General features: G+C 35.4%; 1 protein-coding gene across 1 annotated transcript in view; it reads left to right on the top strand.

Annotated features, from left to right (window-relative positions):
- HTR2C (5-hydroxytryptamine receptor 2C) overlaps positions 1-22,089 on the top strand; it is a 156,503-nt gene that overhangs the window by 67,238 nt on the left and 67,176 nt on the right. Inside the window, exon 3 of the mRNA XM_070290880.1 lies at positions 1,450-1,650. Coding sequence (XP_070146981.1) covers positions 1,450-1,650 — 201 coding nt within the window. The remainder of the gene's footprint in view (positions 1-1,449; positions 1,651-22,089) is intronic.

Here is a 22,089-nt window from a genome sequence, read left to right as displayed (position 1 = left end):
TGAGATCAGCATTATCCAGATACCAAAGCCAGATTACAACAAAAGATAAGTATAGACCAATGTCACTTTTGAATATAGATGCAAAAAATCCTCAACAAAATAAAAGCAAACTAAATTTGGCATCATATTATACACCATGACCAAGTGTGACTTATCCCAGGAATGAAAGATGGCTCAGCATATAAAAGTCAATTAATGTAATACATCACATTAATACAATAAAGGTAAGAGAAGCACACGATCACACTTAGCAAACCATCACTTTTTCATGATAAAAACATGCAACAAACTGGGTATAAAAGGAAACTTCCTCAACACAATAAAGGGCATTTATGAAAAACCCACAGTTAACATCTGACTCAATAATGAAAGAATGAAAGATTATTCTTTAAGATCAGGAAAAAGACAAGATATCTACTTTCACTACTTACACTTAACATTGCACTGGAAATTCTATCTAGAGAAATCAAACAAGAAAGAAAATAAAAGGCAGACGAAAACTGGAAAAGAAAAAAACAAAATTACCACTTTCACAGGTGACATGATCTTTCATATGGAATATCCTAAAAAACCCACACATAAAAATATAGATCTAATAAATGAATTCAGCAAAGTTGGAGGATACAAGATTAACATGAAAATTAATTATAGTTCTATACAGGAGAAATGAGAAAATCATAAATGAAATTGAGAAAACAATTCCATTTACAAGAGCATCCAAAAAAATCTCAACTGATAAGAGCATCAGTGATAGAAAAGAATGAAGTACTGATAGAAGCTACAAAATGGAAGAACCTTAATCCCTGAGGGATGGTATGGCGAGGGAGGTGGGAGGAGGGTTCAGGATTGGGAACACCTGTATACCCGTGGCAGATTCATGTTGATGTATGGCAAAACCAATACAATATTGTAAAGTAAATAATAATAATAATAAAGTTAAAAAAAATACTGTGTTAAGTGAAAGAAGACACAAAAGGTTGCTTACTGTATGATTCTGATTATATGAAATACCCAGATTAGCTAAATTCAAGAGATAAAAAGCAAATAAGAAATTTTCAGGGGCTGGGGAGGGGGACGGGGAGGGGGACAAAAAATGGGAAAATGGAGAGTGACTGCTTAATGGGTAGCAGTTTCCTTTTGCAATGATGAAATGTTTTAGAACTAGAAAGAGGTGATGGTTGCATGATGATGTGAATGGACTAAATGCTTCAGGATTGCACAGTTTAAAATGGTTAATTTTATAATATGTAAATTTTACCTCAATAAAAAATAATATATGTAACACTGAATGCGTTATTGTTACTGTCATCATCATTACTATGGAAAAACAATGCGTACCAAATTTCACTTCCTTTTAAAAATTTAGATTATGAGAAAAAATAGACTAAAACTATAGTCGGTATAATTTGCATAACATGTTATTCTTGTCTTCTCTCTGCTCTCTTTCAGATTATGTCTGGCCACTACCTAGATATTTGTGCCCCGTCTGGATTTCTTTAGATGTTTTATTTTCTACAGCGTCCATCATGCACCTCTGCGCTATTTCGCTGGATCGGTATGTAGCAATACGTAATCCTATTGAGCATAGCCGTTTCAATTCACGGACTAAGGCCATCATGAAGATTGCTATTGTTTGGGCAATTTCTTTAGGTAATTAACTTTCTTGGCCAGTAGAATTGCAGCGGCTATGCTCAATACTTTCGGATTATGTACTGTGAACAACGTACAGACGTCGAGTGGTAACATTTGCGTTTAATCGGGATTCTTTTAGTTAATGATTATTCTTAACCTATTTATCTGATATTTAGGTTAACAATAATGAAAGAAATGTAAAGCATATGAATATGCAAAAGTAAAGTTTCCGTTTATGCTGCTAATTATTTTGTGAGTCAAAGTGCCAATGAATTCTGCAACACAGACACATAACTATGAGATATTTAAAATGATTTGAAGATGACAAAAATATATATCAAAGTCCAAATTTTTAAAATAGATCATTTAAATCTTGGAAAAGATAAGTCTATCCCAGAATATTAATCTTAACATTTTTATTCCAACTGTATATCTCCAGTAGAAAATTTTATAGTGCAATACAAATCTTCACAAAGTAAACATGCCTAAATTTATACCGTTAATCTACTTAAAATATATTATTTACCCCATGTTTTAAAATATATCCTTGAATTCTGGTTATACAAAAAGAAAAACATCTATTGGTTTCTTTGAAGATTCAGGGGAGGTTGATATGAGAGAAATGATCATCTTATTGCTTATATTTAAAATATGCATACCTTCAGTTCAGTCAGTCAGTTCAGTTGCTCAGTCATGTCTGACTCTTTGTAACCCCATGGACTGCAGCACACCAGGCCTCCCTGTCCATCACCAACTCCTGGAGTTTACTCAAACTCATGTCCATTGAGTCGGTGATGCCATCCAACCATCTCATCTTCTGTCATCCCCTTCTGGTCCTGCCTTCAATCTTTCCCAGCATCAGGGTCTCTTCCAATGAGTCACTTCTTCACTTCAGGTGACCAAAGTATTGGAATTTCAGCTTCAGCATCAGTCCTTCCAATGAATATTCAGGACTGACTTCCTTTAGAATGGACTGGTTGGATCGCCTTGCTGTCCAAGGGACTCTCAAGAGTCTTCTCCAACACCACAGTTCAAAAGCATCAATTCTTCGGTGCTCAGCTTTCTTTATGGTCCAACTGTCACATCCATACATGACTACTGGCAAAACTATAGCTTTGACTAGATAGACCTTTGTTGGCAGAGTAATGTCTCTGGTTTTTAATATGCTATCTAGGTTGGTCATAGCTTTTCTTCCTAGGATTAAGCATCTTTTAATTTCATGGCTGCAGTCACCATCTGCAGTGATTTTGGAGCCCCCAAAATTAAAGTCTCTCACTGTTTCCATTGTTTCCCCATCTATTTGCTGTGAAGGAATGCTAATATTCAAGTCACAGAATTTAACTGATTGGTATATAAGAGCTTTTAAAATCCATTTTTTTCCTTTTATTTTTTCTCTTCCAGTTAGAATTTAAGGTTACTGTCTCATTAAATAATTCTTCAAAGTTATGTTTCTGTAAAAGATTCCAGTAAATTTTACAAGATCAAGACTATATTTCTAATATCATCAAAAGATTTTTGACTCTAGGTTTATTGATAAAGTAAATTTAAGTTTTAAGATTGTTCTATTATAGGTGGCTACACACACACACACACACACACACACACACACACACACACCTTTAGATAAAAAGCAATGAAACATCTCCCAGAAAGGAAAGTGAACCTATATACACAATTTGAACTACATGTTCAAAGGTTTACAGATTTTTACTATCTCCATCCTGAAGAGCTTCTCTAGGAAGATGCTAGTTCTTATGGTGCTTACAAAAGAAATACACAGCTAAATTAAATCAGAATATTAGAAGCATTCAGTTCAGTTCAGTTGCTCAGTCATGTCCGACTCTTTCCAACCCCATGGACTGCAGCATGCCAGGCTCCCAACTCCTGGGGCTTACTCAAACTTATGTCCATCAAGTCGGTGATGTCTTCCAACCATCTCATCCTGTCATCCCCTTCTCCCACCTTCAATCTTTCTCAGCATCAGGGTCTTTTCCAATGAGTCAGTTCTTCACATCAAGTGGCCAAAGTATTGGAATTTCAACTTCAGTTTCAGTCCTTCCAATGAATATTCAGGACTAATTTCCTTTAGGATTGACTGGCTGGATCTCCTTGCAGTCCAAGGGACTCCAAGAGTCTTCTCCAACACCACAGTTCAAAAGCATCAATTAGCTTCTAATAATTACAAAAAGTATTAGCTTCCAACAATTACAGCCTGGGTAATTTAGACAGATTCTTGTGCTAAAGACAATAAAAATATGGAAAAAAATTATAAGCATTGAGAAGATAATAAAATAGTGAGACATCCAGAAAGACAGAAATCCAGAAAAATGAGTATGACTTTTGGGTAATGACTGCTAATGAAGCATTTGCAAACCTGAAGATGTGACAACAGGTTGAGAAGCTTATTCTAATCTCATGAGCCTGGCAAAGGTAAACCAACTTGAGCTTATTTTTGGATCCCAAAGGCCTGTACACTAGAAATACAGATGAAGCAGAATTAAACCACCGTTGACATGGAGTTCAGGCTTCGTTCAAATCACCTATGTAACCAAAAAAATATTGAGCCTGGAAATTGGAATAAAGTAATTTCATATTCTTGACCTTTCTAATTTTCTTGATGGGAGCAAAAAAAAAATCATCCTAGGTTTGAAATTGTTTCTTTCAATTATTTTTAATTCCTGTAACTGAAATACCATGATAAACAGGCACATGAAACAAGACAACGTGAACCATATCAGTTCAGTTCAGTTGCTCAGTCATGTCAGACTCTTTGCGACCCCATGGACTGCAGCATGCCAGGCTTCCCTGTCCATCCCCAACTCCCGGAACTTGCTCAAACTCATGTCCATTGAGTTGGGGATGCCATTCAACCGTTTTATCCTCTGTTGTCCCCTTATCCTCTTGCCTTCAGTCTTTTCCAGCATCAGGGTCTTTTCCAATGAGTCAATTTTTACATCAGGAGGCCAAATTATTGGAGTTTCAGCTTCAACAGTCCTTCATTGGAAAGAATCATTGGAAAAGAAGAAATAAGAAAACAAGACAGCGTGTTTTGTTTGTAGTGTGCATATGAAAATTAGAGCTTCCCTGGTAGCTCAGCTGGTAAAGAATCCTCCTGCAATGCATGAGACCCCGGTTCAAATCCTGAGTCGGGAAGATCCCCTGAAGAACGTATAGGCTAACCACCCAAGTGTTCTTGGGCTTCCCTGGTGGCTCAGATGGTAAAGAATTTGCCTGCAATGTGGGAGACCTGGGTTTGATCCTTGGGTTGGGAAGATCCCCTGGAGGAGGACATGGCAACCCACTCTAGTATTCCTGCCTGGAGACTTCCCATGGACAGAGGATCCTGGCAAGCTACAGTCCACAGGGTCACAAAGAGTCAGACACAGCGGAGAGGCTAAGCACAGCACAGCACATGAAAATTATAAGCTGAACTTAAATATTTCAGCAAGAAACTGCAAACTATAAAGCATGACATTTAAGATACAATCAATAAACAATGAGAAAATGTGGAACTTAAGCATTAACATGAAAACTTTAGAACTCAAAGACAGATTAGACAAAGAGAAAGCATTACTGGATAAGAAGGCTAAGAGAGCATTACTGGATGTCAGTTACAGGAAACTGTGATGAATGAAGCAAGGAAAATTGGAAGGTTATAAAAGAGAAAATAAGAAGATAATAGACATATAGTATAAAATTAGAAGAGTTCCACAAGGTGAGAAAAGAATGGTAGGAAAGCAAGATTTGAAGAAATAATGGCTTTTCAAATTGATGAAAGACACAGTTACTCATATTTAAAGAGCTCAACAAGTCTCAAGCAGAATGAATAAAAAGCAGTCCATATTAAGAACCATCATAGTGACACTGCAGAAAAAGAGAAAATATAAATCAACCTTAAAGAAAAAATGTTCAGGTTCAGTTCAATAAAGCAACAATAAGATGGATGAATGCCTTCTCAACAACAGTGAGAACTACCATTTAACACTACCTTCAACACTACCATTCAAATGGTAGTGTCAATATATGTATAATTGATATATGTATAATTGAGTCCCTTCACTGATCATCTGAAATTATCACATTATTAATCAGCTATACCACAATACAAAATAAAGTTTTTAAAAAGTGAATGATAAATTAGAATCATATATTCAGCAAAATTATAGAATCACTCAAGAATCAAAGTAAAATAAAGACATTATCAGACAAGCAAAAACTAAGAGAACATGACAAAAGCAGACTTCTACTTAACAAAATAATAAAGGATATTCTTCAAACAAAGGAAAATGGTCACAAATGGAAGGCTGGAGATGCAGGAGGTGACTAAATGAAATGCAAATGGTAATTGTGAAGTTAAACATAAACATTGACTTATAAAACAATAATGATAATTTTTATGGAGTTCAGTATATTAATGAAACTAAAATTCACAAAACAACAGCATATAAGGACAGAGGGTTGAAAGTAAACTTTTTCATTTTCTAGGAGAAAAATAAAAATGATATTTAATATTAAGCTTTGATGACTAAGTATAACATGTCCATTCAAAGGTAATCACTAATAGAAAAGAAATGTTTAACTTCCAAATTTATAGAAAAATATTAGAGAATAATATAATAAATCCAAAAGGAGGCAATAAAATATTAAAAGAAAAGAAATACAAATCAGGTGGCAAAATATAGAAACATCTAAGATGGCAGAATTAAAACCAGATATATCCATAGTTATATTCATTATAAATGGAAGTAAATATTCTAAGACTCTCAGACAAGAGTTGAAAAAATAATCTATGTGTTTATAAGAAGCATATACAAATCACAAGGAAAGTAAAGGATTAAAAAGGTACTCCACAGAAGAACTAACTAACCAATGGAAAGACTGCAGATATGTTAACAATTTACCAAGATATATTTTTCAACAAAAAATAATAATTTTAAAGAAAAGTTACTTCATAATGATGAAGGATTTAATTCATTTGGAAGACACAGCATAATAAACATGTATATGTGTAATAATATGGCCTCAACATTACTAAGTCACAAATGGACAGAATTGTAGACAGACAAATCTCAAATCATGGTATAAGATTTTAACACACACTTTTCAGTGATTGTATGAGGACAATAAAAAAAAGCTGACCTCATTGACAAGTGAAAAATACATATTTCTGTCATTTACATAAGAAATATTTCTCAGAATTGACCATATATTTGACCATAAATTAATTCTCAATAAATTTCAAGTGTTGGAGTCATAAAGTGATTCAAATTCAAATGAAATAGAAATGTTTACCAAAAGGTAAGTAAAAAAATCTACATATATTTGTAAATTAAGAAATTATCTCCCAATAAGCTTTGACCCAATGGACTTAGAATCCACTGATGACTCATCTCTGAACCATTTATTATTATGTGATTGTAGACTGATAATTTTTCTCACTTTATTATTCTTTATTAGTTGGCATACTGTAAGGAAGGATTTTCTTGCCCACTTTGTTATTCATTTATTTGTATTGGGAAAGACTCCTGAATTCTTTTGTAATCAGTATAACTTAATTCATTCCTATCCTTAATTATTTTGATGCTCAAGTCATCCCAGATTTGTCCAATGAGAACCCCCTTGATATGTCCCATCAGTACTCTGAGCATTTCCTTACTTCCTGCCATTGATTTTACCAGGTTTACCCTTTCTTTTCCATGTCCCAGTTTCGCAATCAGTTATTTCATACAAGGAACCCCCCATTTTTTTTAGTTGTCAAATGTTTTATAAACCAATAAGAAATCTTGGTATAGTCTTTGCTACTAGGATATGGTTGCTTCTATATATCTATGCCTTTAATTCCTATCCAGTAACACAAGACTCTTCCACTACTTTCCCAATTCCTTGTTATTCCTCATTTTTCTCACAGTGAGTAATGTGGTCCTCAAAAGCATCAATATATTTATTTACTATTTATATTTTCTAAATCCTACAATATAAAAATTCATTTCAGAATTGCTATCTTCATACCACTCAGTAAATAAAATGCTATGTTTAAAATTGCATTACAATATTTTCTGTCTTTAGAATGTTTCCCACTGAGGATATAGATCAAAGCTCTGTGTCCAAACTGCCAGAATTAGGATGAATTTTTTTCTTCTATGTGGTTCTATTACCAATTCTTTACAGTTAGGGATTGTTTTGGTTTCTGTATACATTCAGTATTGATTTATCCTATCTTGTTGCCTTTGTTTTTTAATACATAAAACCTCAGAGTTTTTTAATATGTACAAACTTAAAAAGAAAAAAAAACACCTTAATATAATGTCCCAAAAGTCAAAAGTATGCAAATAGTATATTCAGAGAAATGTCACTCTTTCTTTTCTTGTTTGGTTAACCCGTTCACTGATTCTGGAATATACTTTGAAGTTTATTTTTGCAAAAAAAAAAAAAAACAAAACTATATATATTTCTGCTTATCCTTTCTTAAATAAAAGATAAAATATTACATACATGTTAACACTTTGCTGTTCTTTATTTGGTAATATGTCCTGGGAATCCCTCTCTATCAATTCATAGGAAGATGGTAGATGTAAACCCAGATATCATGTAAATGATTTATACACTCTGTTTAATTCTTTTTTCTAATGCTCATTAGGACTGTATTTTACAGTTATATTATAATTTATTTAATCAGTCTCCTGTAATGTGAGTATTTAAGTTGTTTCTAATATTTTGCAATTACCAATAATTCCACCAGAAATAATGTTCATACCATTCTCTCTCTAACTCTGTGTGTTTCATATTTTTGGAAGTTTAATTTCAGCAAAAATTCCAAGAAGCAGAGTTGATTTATCAAGAGATAAATGTACACATATACATTTCACTAGGGCTTGAGCTATTTTTTTTTACTTCTAAGAAAGTGGATTTGCCCAAAATCTTGTTAACGAAGTGTAGTTTAAAACTTTAAATTTTTGCCAATCTAATAGGTGAGATATGTTATCTAAGTACAGTTTTAACTATTCTATTATAGCTGAAGTTGAGCTTGTTTTCATGTTTGTCACTATTAATTCAGTTTTTCACAAAGTGTGTTCCATTTTTCATATCTTTATTTCTCAATTTTGAAACTCTTTTTACATCAAAAATAATACACATTTCACATGTAAATGAAAATAATATATTTGCTATTGCTATATCTCATGGTGTTTTTTCCAAGCAAAATTATTATTATTATTATTTTGCAGTTCATTTTATCAATCAAATTTCCTTTCTAAGTTCAGGTATATTTATATATTCTCTTCTCATAGTCAGGTTAAATAATCAATTACTCATGTTTTCCTCATTTTTTTACATTTAGGCCCCCAATCCATTTGGAGTTAATGTTTGTCTGTGGTGAGATATCCATTTAATTTTTTTAATATAAATTTATGATGCTTGGGGCTGGTGCACTGGGAGGACCATTTACTTTTATCTCCTTCCATATAACCATTCATTTGTCTCATGCTTGTTACTCAAAAAGTCGATCTACTCTGATATATGATGCCATCTTTATAGCATGTGAAACTTTCTTACATATCTGGGCCTATCTCTGAAGTTTATATTCTATCCTATTAGTGTGTCTCTTTGTGTGCTAATTCCACACTGTTTTAATTATGAAAGTTTTATAATAAATGTCATCATGTGATATAATTAATCACCATTCATTACTCTTGCTTTTCAGAGCTTGCCTAGAAATTCCAAGATGTTTAATTTTCCCTATGAGCTTTAACATTAACTTTACTTCCATTTTAAAAGCTTGTTTGTATTTTGATAGGGGTCTGTTTATAAATTTAGAAGAAATAAACAACTGAATTAAAAAAAAATACTTTCTAGGTTATGGCCACTCTATCTCTCAGACCATACAGCAATCTTATTATATAGTCACTCTCATGTCCTCCTTATCACTATCTATAATCTATCTCATAAGAATTTATCTTACAACTTGGTCACTCTACTGAAACAGTCTCTGTGAATTCATTAGTGACTTCTTCTAGTTCTAGTTCAGTCGCTCAGTCGTGTCCGACTCTTTGCAAACCCACGAATCGCAGCACGCCAGGCCTCCCTGTCCATCACCACCTCCTGGAGTTCACTCAGACCCACGTACATCGAGTCCGTGATGCCATCCAGCCATCTCATCCTTGGTCGTCCCCTACTCCTCTTGCCCCCAATCCCTCCCAGTATCAGAGTCTTTTCCAATGAGTCAACTCTTTGCATGAGGTGGCCAAAGTACTGGAGTTTCAGCTTCAGCATCATTCCTTCCAAAGAAATCCCAAGGTTGATCTCCTTCAGAATGGACTGGCTGGATCTCCTTGCAGTCCAAGGGACTCTCAAGAGTCTTCTCCAACACCACAGTTCAAAAGCATCAATTCTTCGGTGCTCAGCCTTCTTCACAGTCCAACTCTCACATCCATACATGACCACAGGAAAAACCATAGCCTTGACTAGACGGACCTTAGTCGGCAAAGTAATGTCTCTGCTTTTGAATATACTATCTAGGTTGGTCATCACTTTTCTTCCAAGGAGTAAGCATCTTTTAATTTCATGGCTGCAGTCGCCATCTGCAGTGATTTTGGAGCCCAAAAAAATAAAGTCTGACACTGTTTCTACTGTTTCCCCATCTATTTCCCATGAAGTGATGGGACCGGATGCCATGATCTTCGTTTTCTGAATGTTGAGCTTTAAGCCAACTTTTTCACTCTCCTCTTTCACTTTCATCAAGAGGCTTTTTAGCTCCTCTTCACTTTCTGCCATAAGGGTGGTGTCATCTGCATATCTGAGGTTATTGATATTTCTCCCAGCAATCTTGATTCCAGCTTGTGTTTCTTCCAGTCCAGCGTTTCTCATGATGTACTCTGCATAGAAGTTAAATAAGCAGGCTGACTTATACAGCCTTGACGTACTCCTTTTCCTATTTGGAACCAGTCTGTTGTTCCATGTCCAGTTCTAACTGTTGCTTCCTGACCTGCATACAGATTTCTCAAGAGGCAGGTCAGGTGGTCTGGTATTCCCATCTCTTTCAAAATTTTCCACAGTTTATTGTGATCCACACAGTCAAAGGCTTTGGCATAGTCAATAAAGCAAAAATAGATGTTTTTTTCTGGAACTCTCTTGCTTTTTCCATGATCCAGCAGATGTTGGCAATTTGATCTCTGGTTCCTCTGCCTTTTCTAAAACCAGCTTGAACATCAGGGAGTTCACGGTTCAGTGACTTCTTAATCATTTATTAAATAATTGTTACTTATCAAGGTTTTTGGTCTCAGGATTTCTGTACACACTTAAATGTTATTGAAGACCCCAAAGAACTTTTGTTTATATGAATTATATCTATTTAGAAATAGATATATATCTGTTTAAAATTGAGAAAAATTTAAATTATGTGTGGATTTATTTAAAAATACTAAACCTAATACATGCTAACATAAATAACATAGCTCTATGAAAAATAGCTATATTTTCCAAAGAAATAAAATTAGTGAATAGAGTAACATTGTCAAACTTTTTTCAAATCTCTTTATCTTCTCGCTTAGGAGACAGTTAGATTCTCATCTTTGCTACTGCATCTAATCTGCTGTAACGAGCTGCTTTGGTTAAATTATGTGAATAAAATATATAACTTCATTAGAGATAGATAGCTTCAATACAGTAAAATGTTTTAATAATGTTTTCAGATAATAGGTAACACTATTTTTTTTGACACTACGCTAAAATTCAGTAAGTGGTAGTTTCTTAAGTTTAGTTGCAATGTGGAATCGGAAGCCATATCACTGAACTTTTCATATGCTGTTACATTAAAATCCACTAATCTGTCTTGCGTTTTGAAAAATATTTTATCCATGCTTTCTTTAATAACGTCAAGTGTAGATATTTTGGAAAATTATTTCACTGAGTTGTGTAGATTTTTAAAATGTTAATACAATACCAAAAATCACATGCATTAATAATTCCTACCAATCTTATCAGAAAGCACTCTAAACATAGAGAAAGTATCACGCTTTCCTAGCCAGATACAAGTTTCCCAAAGTTCCAATATTCACCTGAAAGCTCAAGCTTTATCATGGTAGCAAATGCCATTTCTTTTTTGCTTGACACAACAGATTCAACTCATCCATCTTTGAGAAAATATCTGCCAGTTTTCCAAGTATGAATAACCCTAGTGTGTCTTGCAGTCATTCTTTCAAATGCAAATGTTATTCCATGGGGAAAAAGGCTAGTTTATCTTCCAATTCTAACAATTGCTTTTCCGCATAGCAACCATCTTATGTCAATATGCAGCAGAAGTGCTCTATGTATACTTCCATTTCATTACATGGATTATTAAAAGGGTCAAAATTTCATAAAATTAATATTTGTTTCTACTGCTTCATCAAAGACATTCTTAAGTAAGATTGGCTCTTTTTCCCCCTTGAAAGTATGTGGTGGTAAGCAATACAAGGACTACTTTTACAATTCAGCATCACTAGCTTGACTTCATGCTAAGGTATCAGTCTGGTGTTCTGCAGACCATGGGGCTGCAAAGAGTTAGATACGCATAAGTGACTGAACAACAACAAATCAGCAGTTTTACTCATCATTATTTTGCAGCATGTAACCACACAGTGAAAACAGCAAATAAAATATTAGTATTATTATGGGAGTAGTTTTGACTTCATAAAACCACTGATATTCTTAGAGACTCTGAGGTACCCACGGACCAAATTTTAAGAACTATGTTTCCAACTCTAGCTCCCCCTGTGTCATTTGAAACAATGGAAGATGCTTTCCTAATTCTCTCATCCTTTGCATGCTACATCAGTTTTCTTTGATTTTCTTTTCTTCCATCTTTCTGTCTGCTCTTATCCAATTCATTTTCCACTTTACTCTCACTCTTCCTAGCATTCTGTCCATTCCAATTGCTTATACACTTTTCCTGGCTTACTTCATCCAGAGAAATATCTTAAAATCTATGGATGAATCTCAAATAAATACTTCTATTTATTTCTATTAGATTATCTATCCAGATCTCTAGCTTAAGCTGTATTGAGATGAATGTTGGGTATGTATATTTCAAATGCCATTTCACCAAGACTGTACTCATCACCTTTCTCTCTTTTCCATTTTTCCCTCCTCCTACACTTTTGTTTCTCAAGTGTGTTCTCAAAGTAACAGCATCTCCCATATACCCAAAAAGAAGTCTGAGGATTATTTTAGACTCGTTCTCTTACTTCCCATAGCAAATGAACATAACTTGTTCTTAATATTTCTCCTTAGTATTTCTCACATTCCAGGTTCTCCATTCCCTCAGTTGCTTTCTTTGTTTAAGCTTTGACTTCATGCTAAGGTATCAGCCTTAGTTCTTAGCATATCCAAGATATAGCTTCACTTCCTTAAGTGAGCTAGGTATCCCATGACAATGAGAACTAAAGATTCTTCTCCAAATCTTCATGTTCAATTATTGAGAGTATTTCTTTAAACGTTGCTTTTCTGTCTTTTCCTCTGTGCCTTGCTTTGTGCTTTGTTTGATTTCCTAATCATCTGGCTTTTGCATATTGATTCACCCTTCTCCTTTAGCCAGGGCTGTTTTGGATTGCTACACAAAATTCTCTATCATATTAATGATGTAATTATCTGAACAGTCAATAAGGAATTTTGTCCACCTTCATGATTCATTAGTAGCCATAGTCCACAAATTCAATTCATACCCTCAGGATATCCCTTCTTTCAACATCTTCTCAACATATCAGTAATACATGGTTGATAGTGTTGTTCAAGTGTACTTTTTTGTTTCTTCTGCTAGTTTTATGAATTACTGATTGATCAATTTTTCCAGGTTTACTGACATGCAATTTACATATAACATTATGTAATTTTAAGGTGTTCAACATGATGATTGGATGTGCATTTATATTGTGAAAAGATCACCGTAATAATGTTACTTAACACATTCATTACCTCACATAGTTACCTTTTGTGTATCTGTGCATGTGGTAAGAATCTTTATGATTTTCTCTCCGAGTAACTTTCAAATATACCATAAGTATTGTTAACTATAGTCACCCAATGTTGTACATAAGATCTGCTTTACAACTTGAAGTTTGTACCCTTTGAGCAACATATCCCCATTTCCCTACTTCTTGGCCTCTGGCAAGCACCAATGTACTCTTTGGGGGCATCCCTGGTAGCTCAGCTGATAAAGAATCCACCTGCAATGCAGGAGACCCTGGTTCTATTCCTGGGTCCGGAAGATCCCCTGGAGAAGGGATAGGCTACCCACTCCAGTATTCTTGGGCTTCCCTGGTAGTTCAGATGGTAAAGAATCTGCCTGCAGTGCAGGAGACCTGGTTTTGATGTCTGGATTGGGAAGATCCCCTGAATGAGGGCATGGCAACCCACTCCAGTATTCTTGCCTGGAGACTACTCATGGACAGAGGAGCCTGGCGGGCTATAGTCCGTGGGATTGCAGAGTCAGACATGACTGAGCAACTAAGCACACACAGCACAATGTACTCTTTATTTCTATGAGCTTTCTTTTTTAGATAACATGTGTAAGTGAGATTACTTTTCTTTCTCTCTTTATTTTCAGTAAGCTTAATGTCCTCAAGGCTCATCCATGTTGTTGCAAGTAGCAGGATTCCCTTCGTTTTTAAGGCTAAATCATATTCCATTGTGTTGTGTGTATGTGTGTGTGTGTCATAACTTCTTTATCCATTCCTCCACCAACATACACTTAGGTTGTGTCCACATCTTGGCTATAGTGAATAATACTGCAATGAATATAGAAGACTATCTTCAAGATAGTGATTTCATTTCCTTTGCATATATGCCCATAAGGTAGATTATTAGTTTATATGATAGATATGAACCTAAATCAAATCCCTTATGATTATCCAGTGGAAGTGAGAAATAGATTTAAGGGCCTAGATAGAGTGCCTGATGAACTATGGAATGAGGTTCGTGACATTGTACAGGAGATAGGGATCAAGACCATCCCCATGGAGAAGAAATGCAAAAAAGCAAAATGGCTGTCTGGGGAGGCCTTACAAATAGCTGTGAAAAGAAGAGAGGTGAAAAGCAAAGGAGAAAAGGAAAGATATAAGCATCTGAATGCAGAGTTCCAAAGAATAGCAAGAAGAGATAAGAAAGCCTTCTTCAGCGAACAATGCAAAGAAATAGAGGAAAACAACAGAATGGGAAAGACTAGAGATCTCTTCAAGAAAATTAGAGATACCAAGGGAACATTTCATGCAAAGATGGGCTCGATAAGGACAGAAATGGTGGATCTAAAAGAAGCAGAAGATATTAAGAAGAGGTGGCAAGAATACACGGAAGAACTGTACAAAAAAGATCTTCACGATCCAGATAATCATGATGATGTGATCACTCATCTAGAGCCAGACATCTTGGAATGTGAAGTCAAGTGGGCCTTAGAAAGCATCACTACGAACAAAGCTAGTGGAGGTAATGGAATTCCAGTTGAGCTGTTTCAAATCCTGAAAGATGATGCTGTGAAAGTGCTGCACTCAATATGGCAGCAAATTTGGAAAACTCAGCAGTGGCCACAGGACTGGAAAAGGTCAGTTTTCATTCCAATTCCAAAGAAAGGCAATGCCAAACAATGCTCAAACTACCACACAATTGCACTCATCTCACATGCTAGTAAAGTAATGCTCAAAATTCTCCAGGCCAGGCTTCAGCAATACATGAACAGTGAACTCCCTGATGTTTAGGTTGGTTTTAGAAAAGGCAGAGGAACCAGAGATCAAACTGCCAACATCTGCTGGATCATGGAAAAAGCAAGAGAGTTCCAGAAAAACATCTATTTCTGCTTTCTTGACTATGCCAAAGCCTTTGACTGTGTGGATCACAATAAACTGTGGAAAATTCTGAAAGAGATGGGAATACCAGACCACCTGACCTGCCTCTTGAGAAATCTGTATGCAGGTCAGGAAGCAACAGTTAGAACTGGACATGGAACAACAGACTGGTTCCAAATAGGAAAAGGAGTACGTCAAGGCTGTATAATGTCAGCCTGCTTATTTAACTTCTATGCAGAGTACATCATGAGAAACGCTGGGCTGGAAGAAGCACAAGCTGGAATCAAGATTGCTGGGAGAAATATCAATAACCTCAGATATGCAGATGACACCACCCTTATGGCAGAAAGTGAAGAGGAGCTAAAAAGCCTCTTGATGAAAGTGAAAGAGGAGAGTGAAAAAGTTGGCTTAAAGCTCAACATTCAGAAAACGAAGATCATGGCATCCGGTCCCATCACTTCATGGGAAATAGATGGGGAAACAGTAGAAACAGTGTCAGACTTTATTTTTGGGGGCTCCAAAATCACTGCATATGGTGACTGCAGCCGTAAAATTAAAATATGTTTACTCCTTGGAAGAAAAGTTATGACCAACCTAGATAGTATATTCAAAAGCAGAGACATTACTTTGCCGACTAAGATCCGTCTAGTCAAGGCTATGGTTTTTCCTGTGGTCATGTATGGATGTGAGAGTTGGACTGTGAAGAAGGCTGAGTGCCGAAGAATTGATGCCTTTGAACTGTGGTGTTGGAGAAGACTCTTGAGAGTCCCTTGGACTGCAGGGAGATCCAACCAGTCCATTCTGAAGGAGATCAACCCCGGGATTTCTTTGGAGGGAATGATGCTGAAGCTGAAGCTCCAGTACTTTGGCCACCTCATGCAAAGAGTTGACTCATTGGAAAAGACTCTGATGCTGGGAGGGATTGGGGGCAGGAGGAGAAGGGGACGACCCAGGATGAGATGGCTGGATGGCATCACAAACTCAATGTACGTGGGTCTGAGTGAACTCTGGGAGATGGTGATGGACAGGGAGGCCTGGCGTGCTGCGATTCGTGGGTTCGCAAAGAGTCGGACATGACTGAGCGACTGAACTGAACTGAACTTAACTTGCATATATGCCCATAAGGTGGATTATTGGTTCATACGCTAGATATATGTTTAATTATTTTTGAAGAATCTCCAGACTGTTTTCCATAGTGATAATATCAATCTGCACTCCCATCAGAAGTGCGGCAGGGCTCCTTTTTTTCCCTCCTCTTTGCCAGCACTTGATATCTCTTGTTTTGCTTTTTTTGTTTTGTTTCATTCTAATAAGAGTGACATATCTCATTGTACTTTTAGTTTCCATTTCTCTGATGATTAGTGATTCTGACCACCTTTTCATGTATTGATTGTCCATGTACATGTCTTCTTTGGAAAAATATCTATTCAGGTTCTCTACCCATTTTTTAAAAATTTTAAATAAGCTTCTTGAGATAATTTTATATTCACATGTGATTCTAAGAAATAAGATAGAGAGATCCTTTATACTCTGTTCCCAGTTTTCTGAATGGTAGCATCTTTCTTAAAACATTTTAATTGGATTGTTTCTTTTTTGTTTTGCTATTGACTTGTGTGAATTCCTTATTTATTTTGGATATTAACCCTTATCAGCTGTAGCGTTTACAAATATTTTCTCCCACCATATAGATTGTCTTTTCACTCAATTTGTTGTTTCTTTTGCTGTGCAAAAGGTTTTTAGTTTGATGTAGTCCCACTTGTTTATTTTTGCTTTAGTTGTTTGTGCTTTTGGTGTCATATAAAAAAAGTCTTTGCCAAGACCAATGTCAAGGAATGATTTCCCTACATTTTCTTCTGTAACTCTTAAAAGTTTAGATCTTGGTACCTCATTGTGGTCTTGATTTGCATTTCTCTGATAATGAGTGATGTTGAGCATCTTTTCATTTGTTTGTTAGCCATCCATATGTCTTCTTTGGAGAAATGGCTATTTAGTTCTTTGGCCCATTTTTTGATTGGGTCATTTATTTTTCTGGAGTTGAGCTGCATAAGTTGCTTGTATATTTTTGAGATTAGTTGTTTGTCAGTTGCTTCATTTGCTATTGTTTTCTCCCATTCAGAAGACTGTCTTTTCACTACCAGTCAGAATGGCTGTAATCTAAAAGTCTACAAGCAATAAATGCTGGAGAGGGTGTAGAGAAAAGGGAACCCTCTTACACTGTTGGTGGGAATGCAAACTAGTACAGCCACTATGGAAAACAGTGTGGAGATTCCTTAAAAAATTGCAAATAGAGCTGCCTTATGACCCAGCAATCCCACTGCTGGGCATACACACCAAGGAAACCAGAATTGAAAGAGACATGTGTACCCCAATGTTCATTGCAGCACCGTTTATAATAGCCAGGACATGGAAACAACCTAGATGTCCATCAGCAGATGAATGGATAAGAAAGCTGTGGTACATATACACAGTGGAGTATTATTCAGCCATTAAAAAGAATACATTTGAATCAGTTCTAATGAGATGGATGAAACTGGAGCCGATTATACAGAGCGAAGTAAGCCAGAAAGAAAAACACCAATGCAGTATACTGACACATATATACAGAATTTAGAAAGATGGTAATGATGACCCTGTATGTGAGACAGCAAAAGAGACACAGATGTGTAGAGCGGACTTTTGGACTCTGAGGGAGAGGGAGAGGGTGGGATGATTTGGGAGAATGGCATTGAAACACGTATACTATCATGTAAGAAATGAAGTGCCAGTCTATGTTCGATACAGGATACAGGATGCTTGGGGCTGGTGCATGGGGATGATCCAGAGAGATGATATGGGGTGGGAGGTGGGAGGATTCAGGATTGGGAGCTTGTATACACCCGTGGTGGATTCATGTCAATGTATGGCAAAACCAATACAGTATTGTAAAGTAAAATAAAGTTAAAAAAAATGTTTAGGTCTTACATTTAAGACTTTAATGCATTTCAAGTTTAATTTGTGCAAATGGTATAGGATAAGGGTACAAATTCATTCTTTAACATATGAATATCCAGTTTCTCCAGCACTATTTTTTTAAGAGACTATCTTTTTCACAGGGAGTACTCTTGGCTCCCTTGTCAAATATTAGTTGACTATATGCATGGATTTATTTCTTGGTTCCTGTCTCTGTTCCACTGGTATATGTGTCTGTTTTTAAGCCAATACCATCCTGCTTTGATTACTATAGCTTTGTGATACAGTTTGAAATCAGGAAGCATAATGCTTCCCTCTTTGTTCTTCTTTCTCAGGATTGTTTTGGCTGTCTGTGGTCTTTTGTGATTCTTTACAGATTTTAGGATTTTTTTTTTCTATTTTTGTGAAAAATGCCATTGAAATTTTGATAGAAATTGCATTGAACCTATAGATGGATTTGAGTAGCACGAGCATTTTAACAAAATTAATTTTTCTCTTCCATGAATATGGGATTTTTTTTTCATTTATTTGTACTTTCTTCAATTTCTTTCACCAAAGTCTTAGAGTTTCCAGGGTACAGTCCTCTTACCAACTTAGTTAAGTTTATTTCTGAATATATTATTGCCTTTAATGCTATTGTAAAAAGGCTTCTTTTTCAAATAGATTAGTTTTAGTGTATAGAAGTGCAACTGATTTCTGTATATTGATAATATATTGTGAAACATTGTTAAATTAGTTCATTAGTTCTAATAGTTTTTTGGTAGTCTAGAATTTTCTATGTATAGATCTGTTTCTGTAAACAGATCTTCCTTTTCAATTTGAATATCTTTTTTTTCTTGCCTAACTGCTCTGGCTAGGACTTCCAGTATTATGTTGAATATAAGTAGTGACAATGGGCATCTTTGTCTCATTCTTAATCTTAGAAAAATATTTAAACCTTTCACCATTAAATATTATGTTAGCTCTGGACTTGTCATAAGGAGCCTTTATTATGTTGAGATACATGTCTTCATTTATTTAAAAAAAAAGATTTATTTTTTTTTTAATTTTTGGCTGTGCTGATTCTTCATTGCTGTGGGCTGGCTTTCTCTAGTTGTGGTGAGTGGGGACTGCTCTGTAGTTGCAGTGCAAAGGCTTCTCATTGCAGTGGCTTCTCTTATTGTAGCACACAGGGTTAGTTGCTCTGAGGCATGTGGGAACTTCCTGGATCAGGGAACGAACCCATGTCCCCAGCATTTGCAGGCAGATTCTTAACTTCTGGACCACCAGGGAAGACATGAGATACATGTTTTCTATACACAACTTCTTGAGAAGTTTTGTCATGAAAAAGTTTGTAAATGCTTTTTTTGTGTGTGTGCATCTGTTGAGAGGATCATATGATTTTTATCCTTGATTATATTAATATGGTATATCACATTTATTAATTTGTGTATTTTCAACCAGCTTTTCAGCCCAACTATAAATCCCACTTAATCATGGTGCATTTTCCTTCTAAAGTGCTGTTGAATTCAGTTTGCTAGTGTAGATGACCTTGAAACATCGTGGGGGTTAGGGATGCCAAACTCTGCATGGTCAAAAACTCATGTATACCTTTTCAATCAACACTCCATACCTGCGGTTCCACATCCACATATTCAACAACCAAGTTGCATGCATACTAAGTCACTTCAGTCAAGTCCAACTCTTTGCGACCATATGGACTGTAGCCCACTAGGCTCCTCTGTCCATGGGAATATCCAGGGAAGAATACTGCAGTGGGTTGCCACTCCCTTCTCCAGAAAATCTTCCTGACCCAGGGATCAAACTTGCATCTCTTACATCTCCTGCATTGGCAGGTAGATTCTTTATCAGTAATGCCACCTAAGAAGTCCACAGTTGCATAGTACTGTATTTTTTTAAAAAAATTCTATTGAGATATAATTGATTTACAATATGATATTACTTTTAGATGTACAACATAGTAATTCAAATTCTTTATAGATTATACTCCATTTAAAGTTACTAGAAAATGTTGGCTATAATACCTGTGCTGTACAATATGTTCTTGTAACATATCTATTTTATACATAGTAATTTGTACCTCTTAATCCCCTACCCTATCTTGCCCCTCTACCCTTCCCTCTTTCCATGGTAACCACTAGTTTGTTCTCTATATCTGTGAGTCTCTTTCTGTTTTGTTATATTTATTTTTTTTGTTTTATTTTTTAAATTCCACATATAGGTAATAACATACAATGTCTTTATCTGATTATTTCACTAAGCATAATAACCTTCAGGTCCATCCATTTTGTTACAAATGGCAAAATTTCATTCTTTTTTGGTTGAGTATAATTTCTGTGTGTGTGTGTGTGTGCACATATATGTAACATCTTCTTTATTTATTCATCTGTTGACAGATGCTTAGATTTCTTCCATATCTTAGCTGTATATATATATATATATATATATATATATATATGTGTGTGTGTGTGTGTGTGTGTGTGTATATATATACACACACATAGGGATGCATATGTCTTTTTGAAACAGTGTTTTCATTTTCTTTGAATAAATACTCAGCAGTGGAATAAATACTCACATGGTAGTTCCATCTTTAGTTTTGAGGTGAACCTCCATATTATTTTCCACAGTGACTGCACTGCTGTACACCACCAGTGTACAAGTGTTCCCTTTTCTCCATATACTCACCAGTGTTTGTAATTTGTCATCCTTTTGGCAATAGCCACTCTGAAATGTGTGAGGTAATATTTCATTGTAGCTTTTATTTGTATTTCTCTGATGATTAATGATGTTGAGCATCTTTTCATTTGACTGACATCTATATCTTCTTTAGGAAAATGTGTCTGTAGGTTTCCTCTTTTTTATTGCTCTTTGATATTGAATCATATGAGATGCTTATATATTTTGGATATTAACCCCTTATCAATCATATTATTTGGAAATATTTTCTCCCATGGAGTAAGTTCCTTTTCATTTTCTCAGTGGTTTCCCATGCTGTGAAAAAGCTAAAAAGCTTTTAATTAACCAAGTACTGTCTGTTTATTTTGCTTTGGATATTTTCTTTCTTTCTTTGCGCTATGAAGCTGATTTGAAAAACTTTGCCATGATTCATATCAAAAAGTCTTCTGCCTATGTCTTTTATAGGAATTTTATGGTTTCAGGTCTTACATTTAGGTCTTTAATTCATTTTTACTTTATTTATACATGGAGCTGTCTAGTTCTTCCTAACACAACTTATTGAAGAGATTCTTTTCCCCATTGTATATTCTTGCCTCCTTTGCTGTAGAACAAAGTGTATGGCTTTATTTCTGGGTACTGTATTCTGTTCCATTGATTTAGAGGTCTCTTTTGTGATAGTACCATACTGCTTTGATTACTGTAGCTTTGTAGAATAGTTAGAAATCTAGGAATGTGATGTCTCCAGCTTTGTTCTTCTTTCTCAAGATAGTTTTGGTTATTCATGGTCTTTTGTGTTTTCATTCAAATTTTTTAACTATTCTAGCTCTGTGGGAAAGGCCATTGATATTTTGATAGGGATTAGACTGAATCTGTAGATTGTCTTGAGTAATATGGTCACTTTAACAATGTTAATTCTTCCAATCCATGAACAAGATATATCTTCCCATATGTTTGTGTCATCTTCAGTTTCTTTCATCAGGGTCTTATAATTTTCCAAGTACATATCTTTTACCTCCTTATG

This window comes from Ovis canadensis, chromosome X (assembly GCF_042477335.2).
Source record: "Ovis canadensis isolate MfBH-ARS-UI-01 breed Bighorn chromosome X, ARS-UI_OviCan_v2, whole genome shotgun sequence".
Taxonomy (NCBI): Eukaryota; Metazoa; Chordata; class Mammalia; order Artiodactyla; family Bovidae; genus Ovis; species Ovis canadensis.
Note: the sequence above shows the minus strand (reverse complement) of the source record. Positions and strands in the feature narration are given on the sequence as shown.